This window comes from Ochotona curzoniae, unplaced genomic scaffold, assembly GCF_017591425.1.
Source record: "Ochotona curzoniae isolate NIBS_2020 unplaced genomic scaffold, NIBS_Ocur_1.0 scaffold_2453, whole genome shotgun sequence".
NCBI lineage: Eukaryota > Metazoa > Chordata > Mammalia > Lagomorpha > Ochotonidae > Ochotona > Ochotona curzoniae.
In genome coordinates, this window is record NW_024467094.1 from 13,836,305 (window position 1) to 13,849,784 (window position 13,480).

Genomic DNA, 13,480 nt, shown 5'->3' on the forward strand with positions numbered 1-13,480 from the left:
ACAGGGGACTCAGCCAAGCTGTGGCATACATGGCCTCCTTGTCCTCAGTAGATGGTTCCTTGGGTACAGGACCACAGAGCAGTGTAGTAGGGCAGAAGCACCTGCACATGTTGGCATTTCATCCTTCCTTCCTTCCCTCTGTCCATCCTAAACAGGTTCCTGATGCTATAAAATCTCAGTACCAGTTTCCACCCCCTCTCATTGCACCCGCGGCCATTCGGGATGGGGAGCTGATCTGCAATGGGATCCCTGAGGAATCACAGACGCACCTTTTGAACTCTGAGCACTTAGCTACCCAGGCAGAGCAACAAGAGGTGAGTGAAGACAGGACAGGGCTGGGTTCCAAATCAGTCTTCTGCCATCTCACACAGCTGGTGTTGAAAGTAGCCTCAGTATTGTTCCCATCTCCATACCTCCAACCCCTGCCCTTATCCCCCAGTAAATGTTCCACAGACAACCACTGGCTCAGATCCCAAAGGCAAGTAAGACAGAACTACAGTCAACGGTCTGCTTCTCTCCATCGGTCCCAGTACACTATCAGATGGGCACATCTGTGTTGTAGAAAGAGACGAGTAGCTCTTGTAGATAGGTGAGGCGATGATGCTGGACCGCAACAAGTGTCTAGGGTTCTTGCTGAATATTGGTCACAAGGTGAGCCTTAGGGACAGAGCCCAAGTGCAAATCCCACGCTCTGCTGACCAGGTTTGCCTGCTGACGGTACCAACAAGTCTTGCTTGGGAAAGGAAATGGAATCCTATCAGGAGTCAAGCACACCCCTTCTGGGCATTGACCACGGGACCTCGGAAACAGTGCTTGTCGGCTCTGCTGTGGCGGGAAGGATCAGCGCCTCCCAGGCCTCTCACCATCCTCTCCTCTCCTTCCATTGCAGTGGCTCTGTAGTGTTGTTGCGCTCCAGTGCAGCATATTGAAACATTTATCTGCTAAGCAGATGCCTTCGCAGTGGGACTCTGAACAGACAGAGAAGGCTGATATTAAGCCTGTTATTGTGACTGACAGCTCAATCACCACTTCCCTGCAAACAGCTGACAAGGCACCTACAGCTGCCCACTACCCTTTGTCCTGCCCCTCAGGGTTTAGCACCCAAAACTCCATGAGCTGCTCTCCACCCCACCAGCCCTCAGCCCTAGAGGACATCAGCTGCAGTTCTTGTGCGGAAAAATCCAAGAAAGCCCCTTGTGGGACTGCCAATGGGCCAGTGAACACAGAGGTGAAAGCCAATGGTCCTCACCTCTACAACAGCCCCACTGATTCCACGGACCCCCGGCGACTTCCAGGCGCCAGCACCCCCCTACCAAGCTTCTCACACCGGCAAGGCTGGCCCCGGCCCCTCACGCCACCAGCGGCTGGGGGGCTTCCGAACCACACCGTCGGCATCATTGTGAAGACAGAGAATGCCACTGGCCCTAGCTCTTGCCCCCAGAGGAGTTTGGTTCCTGTCCCAAGCCTGCCCCCTTCCATTCCTAGCTCTTGTGCCAGCATTGAGAACACCAGCACTTTGCAAAGAAAGACTGTCCAACCACAGATAGGACCTCCGTTGACAGATTCAAGGCCACTGGGATCACCCCAAAATGCCACCCGGGTGCTTACTCCCCCTCAAGCAGCAGGAGATGGGATCTTGGCCACAGGAGCCAACCAGCGATTCTGCTCACCAGCGCCATCATCAGGTGAGTGCTGCTTAGGCTGGGGTGATTTTGATATTTTACATTCTGCCCAGCAAGTAAGACTTAAAATTTCTAAAGTACTTACACTCCTGTGAATATTGCACAGGACTTTTTTTTTTTTCTTTTGAGATTTATTTATTTATTTATTTTAAATGCAGAGTATCAGAGAAAGGGAGAGACATAGTTTTCATCCGCTAGTTCATTCCCCAAATGGCCACAATAGCCTGCTGTGGACCAGGCCAAAGCTAAGAACCACAAATTCCGTCCAGGTTTCCCATATGGGTGGTAGGGACCCAAATACTTGGGCCATCCACCACTGCCTTCCCAGGCACATTAGTAGGAAGCTAGCTTGGAAGAGAGTAGCCAGAACTCAAATCAGTACTCCTAATACAGGACACCAGTATCACAAATGCTGACTTGACCCTCTATGGCACAGTGCTGGCCGTATAGGATTGTGATCTCTATTGTTTGTGTTCTCCCCACCCTGTTTGTGTAATAGAAGAGAAAGCATGTGTGAACCTGTCCCAATTTAAAGATGGGAGTGCTTAGGCCCTGAGAGCTCAAATGATTTCCTTAACTGTGACCTACAAAGTCAGCGGCAGGATTGGAACTACAACCTGGATGTCCTGATTCCTCCCACCTTCCAGGCCATATGCTTCTACTTGTTTTGTTATGTCATCTTCAGAAGTAGTGCATGCTCTCTGGATCACCAATGTCTAAGTGACAGCCTTACAATTTTATGTTCCACGTAAGACTGGAGCTAGCTCATTTGAGAAGCTACCATATCGGAAACGGGGACAACAAGTAGCACTGTCTTATATAGTAGCTGCTGAGTGGGATGCCCACTGGGGTTGGTCTGGCCTAGAAATTTGCTCTCAGACTCCATCCCAAAGGGCCATCCGTTAAGTACTTAGATGAATAGGGGCCTGCTTGCCTACCTTCCCCTAGCAACCTCTTGCGACCCCAAAGTTACTGACCCCCAGCGTCTGAACCAAGTTTCAGATACTGCTGAAATCCCCTGTGGTCTCCCATCTGAACTGAAGTCAGCCTCCTAGTCAGCTGGGAGTCTGGGTAATCAGGTGACTGATTTCTCTGCATGGGGTCTCCTGGTCCCAGGATGGCCCTGCTCTCAGGCTATTTTCCTGTCTATATCTTTTACTACCACCATGGATAGATTTTGCACACTGAGTCAGACTTCTTCAATAGGTAGGATATAAGATAGAGGCAGCAGGGAGGTGACCAGGCCCAGAAAATGAAGCTGCCCCACCACTTTCCCAGAACAGTGCATTGCAGTGGCTCTCTGCTCTGGAGACTGCTGCGTGCCCAGGTGCATTGTCGTTCCATCTGCCCTTCCTCACCACACGTTTTTAGCTCTAGGAGTTCCAGAGCCTATGAGTTGAGAATCAAGAAGGGAACGTCACCTTTGGTCCGAAATCCAGACCTGTCTCAGCAGTGGGGGATTGGATCAGTGGGTTTCCCTCGGGCGACGTAAGTAACAAGTTTTCCTGCTCCGTCCCCAGATGGCAAGGTCAGCCCCGGCACGTTATCCATAGGAAGCGCTTTAACCGTACCCTCTTTCCCAGCCAACTCTACTGCCATGGTGGACCTCACCAACTCACTTCGAGCATTTATGGATGTCAACGGAGGTGAGTAAGTGAGCTGCTTCTGTCCTGCCGGCTGCTGTGGTGTCGGGGCCATCCCTGTCTGTCTGGTGGTTCATTTCAGAGAGGAAGGAAAGGGATGAACACCTGATCTCAAGGGACTAGGGCATGGGGGCTTGTGTGTGGAGTATCACTTTGGGTAGAAAATTGGATTAAGAAAGCTAGTTCTGTCTTCTGCACATGCATGTATCTGTAAGGGAGTCAACAGAGCCAAGACGAACCAGAAAACAAAGAACAAAGTCACTTTAGCAGATCGCCTGGCCTTCAGAACAAAACCAGGAGCTTCCTTCTCTAAGTCGAGGAATCATCTCTGGGAAACCCCCAAAGTCAAGGAGAACGGGGACAGATCTTGACCTCTGTGAACAGAGGAGAGTGGATAGAAACCCAAGTCTCAAAGCCAGACAACCAGCCTGTCCCTTTAGACAGGCAAGTGGTTTCTTTTGCTCTGCCTTTCTAGGACCAGTTTACTTGAAGTCATGTGGCGAGATGCCTGACTCTGTATTCAGTGCCATGTGGCTGAATTTCAGAAGTGCTGAACTGTTTGCTCTGTGACTTTTAATTATTTCCATATTCCATTTCCACCTCAGCTGCTTTTTAATCTTTTTCTTTGATTAATAGAAATCGAGATAAATATGCTGGACGAGAAGCTGATCAAGTTTCTGGCCTTGCAGAGAATACATCAGCTTTTCCCTTCCCGGGTCCAAACTTCACCAGGCAGTGTCGGAACACATCCACTGGCTTCCGGAGGGCACCACACAGAAGGTGCGCATGCACACACCTGCCAGTAAACTGCCAACTCTCCCCTCTGTGTGTGGTTAGCCACCTACTTCCATAGAGAAACTCAGCTTCTAGTATCTCATATCTCTTTGTGTGCCTTGGAATGGTTCAGTAAAGCCCACCATCCTACCTCCCACAGAGCAGGAACAAGATGGCAGATCACACTGGAAAGTAACTTACTTTCATACGAGTCCATTTCAAGACAGCTGAGCAGCTGCCCATACCTTTGGGTATATGTGGTGTGCTTTCTGATGAGTTGCTTTCAAATATTTCAATTAGAAGGATTGCTCAAGAGGGAACTTTAGAAGGTCAAGTAGAATAACAAGCAGGCTAGGCTCCTAGAAATTCTTCCCAGATGATTAACTCTGCGTGGATATCTCTAAACGTTAGTTTCCTAGAGCCTTGCTTCTTCAAAGCCTGATCATTAGAGCAGCAACGTTTGCATCATTTGAAAGCTTATTAATAATGCAGAACGCAGGCCCACCTAGACTAGCTGACTCGGAGCTGCATTTTAACAAGCCCTAGGTGGTTTCTTTGCACATTAAATTTGAGAACTACTAATCTTTGCCTTCCCCTGTGTTGTCTGTGTAATGCCCACTGAGATATCCCATATATCTCATATCCCAAAGGATATGGCCAACCCATATCCTAGGAGCTTAAATACTGCTGTCCATGAATTGCATGACCATCCTCAAAGATAATTCCCTCGACAACCATGTTGGGAATGACATGAGTGGGAAGAGAAAGAACCTTACCTTAAAATGGTTCTGTGTCAGGCATGAGTTTGGAAAAATGAGTCGTTCAGTGGGATTTTCCCCAGGCCCTGAACCAAAGGTCTAGCTTTTGTTGATTACTGTTTGCATCACAGGTTCTTTCTTTCTGACTTATTTTGTCTCTGTGTTTGTCTTACAGTACAAAGAAAGGAGGTACAGGCCCGAGCTGTGTTCTACCCCCTCTTGGGGCTGGGAGGAGCTGTGAACATGTGCTATCGAACCCTCTACATCGGGACAGGTGAGCCAGCCAGGAAGCTGGGATTATGGCCTGAATTTGTCTGGGCCTTTAAAAGATTGACACGCCTAGAAAAGGGTGAGAGAAGCCCTTTGCCAAGGTGACTGGTGTAACCCGATGGATGACCAAATAAGAGGACTAATAAAGCACTTCCCTGGCTCAGGCTCTTTGGCTTTATCTGAGTACAGTGTAGTATCTCCTATAAACACTATAGGAAGAGACTGAGGAGAGGGCAAATGCCTGTCCCTGGGGTCTTTGCAGAAGCCATCAGCTCACACATACCTGGCCCCACAGCTGGCACACGAGGCAGACAAATTAGCCCTAATCCCCAAACAGAAATGATACTCCCGTGTTGTGTTCTCTTCGGTAGCTCACTTTGCCCCTCTGGGTAGCAGCCATATATTCAGAAGCAGATCCGCTGGCAGGAGAGTGGAAGAGACATCAGTTTTGTTCAAAAGTATGAGGAGAGGGCCCTGAGCCTTTCCTCCCCTTGGCATCTCTACTGGTACCTATACAAAAGTTACCTTCCTCTCTCCCTCACCTGTCCCACACGTACACCTTACAGACTGTTCTCTGCCTTCCTTTTCCTCTACTCTTGCCACCTTGTAGGAGCTGACATGGATGTGTGCCTTACAAACTATGGTCACTGTAACTACGTGTCCGGGAAACACGCCTGCATATTTTACGATGAGGTGAGGACAGACGTGGGGTGGGAGGGAGTGCTTCCAACCTAGGGCCTCTCTCAGAGACTGGGATTTTTTTATGATTATTATTTTACTTTATTTTGTTTATTTATTTATTGTTGAGTGCTCTGGGGTGGGTGGGAGTTGGGTCCCCACTTCCCTCCCTGGAGAAGAATCTGGGGGTGGAAGGGCATCCTGCAGTGCTGCCTGCTTTCTAGGAGCAGGGCTATTACCATTTTGCCTGACGCTGGTCACAGGTGCATCATGGGCAGCCAATCCTAAAGCAGGGGAGGGGACCAGCACAGAAAGACCAAGCCCTGTGAGTTATGTTCTGGTGTGTGCCAGTGTGCATCGTCTCAATGGAGCCAGTGCTGAGGAAGAAAGAGACTGATCAGTAGGGGAAAAGGGGTGCGGTACAGTGGGAAGGAGGGGTTCCCCAAGGAGGTATAACCCAAGCTCCCTTCTTACAGGTCTAGGGACCTGATGAGGGCAGATAGGGAGAGCTCCCTAGGTAGAGCAGCACAGCCTTCTCCATATGTCCTCTCTTCCCCTAACCCCAGGCCCCACGCAGCCGACCACACATCTTATCTCCCCTCCTCCTCCTCAGAATACCAAACATTATGAGCTGTTAAACTACAGTGAGCACGGGACAACGGTGGACAATGTGCTGTATTCCTGTGACTTCTCTGAGAAGACCCCGCCAACCCCCCCAAGCAGTATTGTTGCCAAAGTGCAGAGTGTCATCAGTAAGTTGGAGCAAAGGCCTGTGGCCCCAAAGCTAAGGCAGGGTGTTTGTGACTCACTGCCTTCCCTATCCTGTTGGCTAAGCTCTCCTTGCTTGTGGGTCCAGGGAAGGCTACAGAGAAGCAAGTGCTGAGCCACCCACATCTGTTTACAACCCTATTTGGGAACTTCAGACTCTTTCTGAGCATCCCTCACCCCTAGTCACGCAACAGTTGGAGTGGGGAGATGCGGGGGCCCCACCTTGGCCAGCAGCCCAGATGGGTTGGCTGTACATTTTTCCTTTCCTGTGACCATCCCCATTTTTCCCAGGGCGCCGCCGGCACCAGAAACAGGATGAAGAGCCAAGTGAGGAGGCAGCCATGATGAGTTCCCAGGCACAGGGGCCGCAGCGGAGGCCCTGCAATTGCAAAGCCAGCAGCTCAAGCTTGATTGGGGGCAGTGGGGCCGGCTGGGAGGGCACGGCCTTGCTGCACCATGGCAGCTACATCAAGCTGGGCTGCCTGCAGTTCGTCTTCAGCATCACTGAATTTGCGACCAAACAGCCCAAAGGCGATGCCAGCCTCCTGCAGGATGGGGTCTTAGCAGAGAAACTCTCTCTCAAGCCTCACCAGGGCCCTGTGCTGCGCTCCAACTCTGTTCCCTAGGGCAGTGGCCACCCCGCCACTGGCCTATCCACCCAAGACTCCTGCAATGCAAAAATGTACACAAACCAAGCCCGGTGTTTTTTAGACTCTACCAGAAACCCTTCAACTACAATCTTTGCATGAAATGAAGAAAACCTTTTGACTGTTTTTTAAGGGGAAAAAAAAAACTTTCTCTTTTCTCAAGTTCTAGGGGGCATTTGCACATATATTTGTACTCAACATTTCATGGGAAAGCGGCAGACCCGAGCTGAGGAACAGTGTGGGCAGGGAGGGGAAGACCTGTGGCCTGGACACTTCCTCCGACACAAAGCCCTTCCCCACCCACCTTCTGCTCCCTCCCCCTCGCCCGCCGTTGTAAAATAATCAGAAACTTGTTCTATTTTGTGGCAGTGACAATAGTTTTATATTAAAAGAAAAAAATACAGTTTTCATACAGCAAAATCTATACAATATCATTGTTTTATTTAATATAAAGCGCTACCCACCCCTCTTCCACAGTTCCCACCCTCCGAGTTACTTCCCTTTCTGCAGCGGTTGCACTACAGGTAGCTACTGTGTATTATGGACAAATGAGAAATGGATTCTTTTTCTGGCTGTCCATCTATTTTATTTCAAATAAGGAAAAGTATTTGGATTTTGTGTAAATACATCTAGTGATGACATTTTTCAATGTTTTTAAAAACTGTGTACAGTACTACATGTGGTAGAGCGTTTTCAAATTGTCTATTGTAGCAAAAATGTTTTGTCGTAAATCTGTTTTGTCTCCTTTTTTTGTTCTCTCCTCTTCCTCCAACCCCTGGCTCCCTCTCTTCCCACCCCCACAACTAGTACCAATGTACATAGTAATTGTAATGTTTTAGACTTTACAGAAACTTTCCTGTATTCTGTATATAAAAAAAAAACAAAAAGATTTCAAATTATGTTTTCTGCCTGTCTGTCCTACCTGTCATCACCTCTAGAGGACCCTCCTTTCAGTGTGGGTCCAGCAGGTGGGAGACTGTTAGAACAGGTCTCCATCCCTGTGGGAAATTGGAGAGTGAGGGAAGGCATTGGGGAAAAGAAGCTCGAGCTGGGTGGAGAACAGTGGAAAATTACAGGGTGCATCTACTCAATGTGGGGTTGGGGTATCCTCTGGAGAGCCCTCCAGTCCTTAGAAACACACCGCTCATAGTTAAGTGACTTGCAATGTTGACTCCTCTACAGTGGCAGTTCCTCTTCAGAAGCCGAGTCTGCTGTTTCACCTTAATTCTGAAGTCCTCATCAACCAGCCTCCATCCTTCCCTCCCCCAGGCCTGAGAATCTTCCCCAGGAGTTTTTCCTAAGGACAGTCTCCTCAGAACAACCTCGGGTGAGCAGGTATACTTGGGGTATCAGGATTTTGCCTTGGTGACACAGAAGAAACAGTTTATCCCTGGCCTTTTCCCACAGCACCTACAATTGAACCCTGAGTGCAGCTAAGTGGGGTAACATACCCTGGAACTGGGGCTGTCCAGCTTCCATCCACTCCTCCGACAGTCTGGCCTCAGTCATTCTGTTCTGCCTGATGGGCTTCTGGTAACAGCAGAAATACACATATGCCCAGTATTCCTGAGGCTAACTAAAGTGCAACAACTGGCTGTGAAACTGTCCTGGATCATGACTTCTGCAGCAGTGATTTCCTCCCACCTGGTCAGGAATGCCTCCTCAGCATCATAGTTGTTTCTTCCATTGTGATGGGATCTCCCTGTTTTCCACTCCTGAAAGACAAAGACTTCTTCCTGTTTCCCCTCAGAACCTGGCTAGTGGAAAGAAGGAATGAGTGAACCTTCCATTCCTCATAGTCGTTAACTGCCAATACCACTGTGAGCACAGAGTCACCTCTGGCCTGTATGGGGAGAACTGGGAATCAAAAGCTGAGGGTTAGATGTGAGGATAAGAAATTGAGTTTCTTCTCCAGAGAAAGCTATATAGCAAATAAAATTTAAATCCTGAGTCCACTGTGCAACTCAAAACCTTTTTTCACGGCCTCTCCCTGCCCTTCAAATACATTATTTTAAAGTGTTAAGAAAAATGGCACCTGCACTGGTGATATTTGAAGAGACACAGGAACATGCACGCACATCTCCAGAAGTTTCTCGGCCAGAATAGCAAAGGCGCTGGGATGACTACACAGCACGCCTACGCCTGAAAGGGCTTCCCTCACCTCCCAAGCACAGAATTACCAGCCTGCAGTGTGTCTTGGGGCCCGAGGACACACCCACACCTGGAAGTCATTCACACCCAGAGGTTTCTCGCAGACACGTAGGACCTAGCGCGCCCTCCCGGGGTGGCCGTGATGAGCACACACACTTGAAAGGGTCCACGCGGCCGCACGCCTAGGGGGCGCTCACAGGGCACCCACGCACACGCACGCACACACAAACACTCCTGCCTACCTCCGCCTTCGGAAGGCCCAGGCGCGCCTGACTTTCCAGGCCCGAACGGGCTGATCGGCAGCCTCTGGGCGACGATCCAGGACCGCGCGGGCCACGGGCGGGAGCCAGGAAGCGCCGCCGGCATGGAGGCGCTGTTGCTGGGCGCCGGTTTGCTGTTGGGCGCCTACGTGCTAATCTATTACAACCTGGTAAAGGCTCCGCCGTGCGGCGGCATCGGCAGCCTGCGGGGCCGCACCGCCGTGGTGACCGGTGAGGGCTGCGGGGGCGGTCAGGGTGGCTGGGGGCAGCGGCCCACCCGACTCAGCTCAGCTCTAGCCCGTCATCCACAGGCGCCAACAGCGGCATCGGGAAGATGACAGCGCTGGAGCTGGCGCGCAGGGGAGCGCGCGTGGTGCTGGCCTGCCGCAGCCGGGAACGCGGGGAGGCGGCCGCCTTCGACCTCCGCCAGGTGAGGGAAGGCGGCGGCGGGGGAGGGATGGGGTGCCCGTGAGCCCAGGCCACATCGGGACACAGTCTTAATATCCAGGTGAGGCGAATGGAGCTCTTTAAACCCAGAAGACGGGGTGCAAAGGGCTCTGCACGAGGAAGGGGAGCCAGAGCCAAGCTGCGGAGAAGACTGAAGGCAGTAACTGCAGTTATGACGTCAAAGGCTCAGTAGGAGTTAAGGCAAACAAAAGGAAGGGAACTGCTGAGGGAATGGCACATGCAAAGACCCAGAGGCAGCACAGCTGACCTGATTAGAAAAACTGGGGGCTGAGAGGGGAGTTATCAAGGCAGAAACAAGAAGTAGGAGGCAGAGAAGCAGAATGAAGAGGCTGGAAGGGTGAGCCAAGGCCACTTCTGGAGGGCTTGAGAGATCCTGGGAAGAGTTTGGATTTTAAAGGTGGGCAGCAAGATCAGCAGCGGGTCCCTGGCATGCCCTGGACTGTCAGATTGGCCTCTTGGAATAAACCCCCTTGGTAGTTATGTGATGCCTGGACTGGAGGGGTCAGAAGGTAAGAGAAGACCAGTAAGAATCTGCTACAGATTTCAGGGTGAATAGCAATAGCGAAAGGGGATGACAATAATAATAATGGCAAGTTCCAACATAATGCTCATTGCATGTATCTTACATACATCAGCTTTTTAATCCTTTCAGTTTTATTAAATATTATTATTACCATTTTACAGTGAGAGAACTGAGGCCCACAGAGACTAACTTTCTTGGCCCTAGTTTGCAATCTAAGAGGCAACGTCAGGATTTAAATCCACACGCTTTTCCACTACATTAATGCCCTTAGGGCCTATGTTAATATTTGGAGGGAGACTCAGAATTTGGGGCCTGGAGAGAAAGAAGAAGAGGGAATTTGCATGGTGACAAACCAGCCTGTGTCCTCCACAGGAGAGTGGGAACAACGAGATTATCTTCATGGCCCTGGACTTGGCCAGTCTGGCCTCAGTGCGGGCCTTTGCCACTGCGTTCCTGAGCTCAGAGCCACGGCTGGACATCCTCATCCACAATGCCGGTGAGGAGCAGCAATCCCTGTGGGGGATGTGGGGAATGACCAAGGACAACTGTCTCCCCCAGCCAGTTCGTTCTGGGGATCTGTGGGTAAACTGATGGCTGTTTGTGGAGCAGCTCACAGCCAGCTCCTCTCCCAGGGATCAGCTCCTGTGGCCGGACTCGGGAGACCTTCAATCTGCTGCTGCGGGTGAACCACGTGGGCCCCTTCCTGCTGACACACCTGCTGCTGCCCCGGCTGAAGACATGTGCACCCAGCCGTGTGGTGGTAGTATCCTCGGCTGCCCACCGACGTGGACGTCTTGACTTCACCTGCCTGGACCGTCCCGTTGTAGGCTGGCAGCAGGAGCTGCGGGCATACGCCGACAGTAAGCTGGCCAATGTGTTGTTTGCCCGGGAGCTTGCCAACCAGCTTGAGGGCACTGGTGTCACCTGCTATGCAGCTCACCCAGGTAAGGCCAGGTTTTTTGGCTGTTTCTGACTCTCCCTCTCCTATCCTTGCCCCATCCTGTGCTTCCCCCTTCCTCTCACTAAGGCACAGAATCTCGAGCAGAAAAGACCCTGTCCAGGGAGGGATGGTCTTACAGTCAGATCGTCTTCCAATTCTTCCTCTCACACCACAGCTTCGGTAGAGTATAAGGCAGGTTCCCATGAGATGCAGATCCAGGCTCTCCCCCGGAAGAACATGATAACGATGATGATAATGATAGCTAATAATCATACATTCATTCAGGAAGCATTTGCTGAGTATAAAGAGTAAATGCAAAGGCTCTATGGGCAGAAGTTTCTGGTGTTCTCAGGGGAGGCTTGTGTGGATAAAGAGAAGGGAAAAATGGCAAGAGATAGTGTTGCAGAGAGGGACTGGGTCATGAGGGGCTGGCAGTCCGCTGTAGGCATTGTGGTATTTACTCTTTGAGTAAACCATTGGTGCTCTGACTCTTCTTTGCCTTTAGGAAATAGGTTGTGTTAGTTATTTAAAAAGGGTTAGAGTACTAGATCTAGTTCATACAATATTACGATACTTTACGCGCAGCTAATTCCCACAACCTGGTTCTTTACCATGAGCTGAAAACACCAGACGCAACTAGGTATCTTAGGAGGTTTATTCCAGCGGGGCAGGAAAAGGAGAAGGGGGGAAGGGAGGCCAGAAGGAGGAGAGAGGGGAAGAGCAAAGAAGAGGGAGCCGTACCTGGGGGCCTTTTTGTCTGCCAGGTGTGGGGGGTGGGGCTTGGGATGGATTGAGGGCAGGCCCCAGGGGATTGGCAAGTGCAGTTGAATGCCTAGGGATGATTGGTGAGTGGGCGGGGTTGGGGAAGGGACTGGAAGATTGGGGTTGGGATTCTCAGGTGGAATTCTCAGGTTACATCTGATTGGTGGATGGCTGGACTGGCCGAATTTCCTGAGCTGTGAGGAAGAAGAAATGGCGCCGGGTCCAGGGTGGGATATTCGAATAACTCCTTACAGGTTGTATGAGATCTGCCCTACCCATATGAGTTAGCATTCCTGCATTTTAGGAAATCACTGTGTAATGCTCATTACAAGATGCCAGCAACATTAGGCCTTAATACAAGTCCACATTCCTAATGTCCAAACAGTGGTTGCTATACCTTCACAAATGTTGTTTACACAAAGGAACAGGGCTCAAGCTAAAAGAAAATATGGAAAGAAACAAAACCATGGAAGCAGGGACCCAGCATGACGCAAATCTGGGAGAGCTGGATGGACAAGCAGTTTTCCTGAAGGAAGGAGGCTTCCTTTAGCAATGAGTGATGTTAGGTTTAGGGACCCTGCATGCCTGGGGTGGATATTGCTCTAGAAAAAGTTGTGTCCTCTACTCCCCACCCAGTCCCTTTGACCCTTATCCTGACAACTCCTGTCTTTCTTCCTGCCCACAGGCCCTGTGAACTCAGACCTGTTCTTGCGCCATGTCCCTGGATGGCTGCGCCCACTTTTGCGTCCAGTGGCTTGGTTGGTGCTCCGAGCACCAAAAGGGGGTGCTCAGACTCCCCTGTACTGTGCTCTGCAAGAGGGCCTTGAGCCCCTCACTGGGAGATATTTTGCCAACTGCCACGTGGAGGAGGTCTCCCCAGCTGCCCGAGATGACCGGGCAGCCCACCGGCTGTGGGAGGCCAGCAAAAGATTGGCAGGGCTTGGGCCTGGGGATGAGGATGAAGAACCTCAAGAAGAGCCTCAGTCTGAAGACCCAGGGGCCCAATCATCTCGGAACAGCCCCCACACAGAAGAGGCCACCAGTTCTGAACCCTCCCCGAGCCCTAAGAGCTCACCAGACTGGGCTAAGGTGACCCAGCGAATTCCGGTTAAAGCTGAACCTCAGTCCCAAGACCTCTAGGCTCCAGGCTGGGATG

The 13,480-nt window shown here is 50.9% G+C and overlaps 2 protein-coding genes across 3 annotated transcripts in view; both read left to right on the forward strand.

The window, feature by feature from the left end:
* Positions 1–8,116, forward strand: part of PHF12 (PHD finger protein 12) — a 51,542-nt gene extending 43,426 nt beyond the window's left edge. For both annotated transcript variants that reach the window (XM_041001641.1, XM_041001640.1), the window contains 8 exons: positions 156–314; positions 890–1,685; positions 3,203–3,328; positions 3,962–4,105; positions 5,033–5,131; positions 5,738–5,820; positions 6,419–6,557; positions 6,865–8,116. In XM_041001641.1, coding sequence (XP_040857575.1) covers positions 156–314; positions 890–1,685; positions 3,203–3,328; positions 3,962–4,105; positions 5,033–5,131; positions 5,738–5,820; positions 6,419–6,557; positions 6,865–7,199 — 1,881 coding nt within the window. In that variant the 3' untranslated portion in view covers positions 7,200–8,116. The remainder of the gene's footprint in view (positions 1–155; positions 315–889; positions 1,686–3,202; positions 3,329–3,961; positions 4,106–5,032; positions 5,132–5,737; positions 5,821–6,418; positions 6,558–6,864) is intronic.
* Positions 8,117–9,618: 1,502 nt separating this feature from the next.
* DHRS13 (dehydrogenase/reductase 13) lies at positions 9,619–13,464 on the forward strand. Its single transcript, XM_041000267.1, has 5 exons — positions 9,619–9,862; positions 9,943–10,061; positions 10,995–11,118; positions 11,255–11,566; positions 13,010–13,464. The coding sequence occupies exons 1-5, from the start codon at positions 9,736–9,738 to the stop codon at positions 13,462–13,464; spliced, it is 1,137 nt and encodes a 378-aa protein (XP_040856201.1). The 5' UTR covers positions 9,619–9,735.
* The last annotated feature ends 16 nt before the right edge of the window (positions 13,465–13,480 follow it).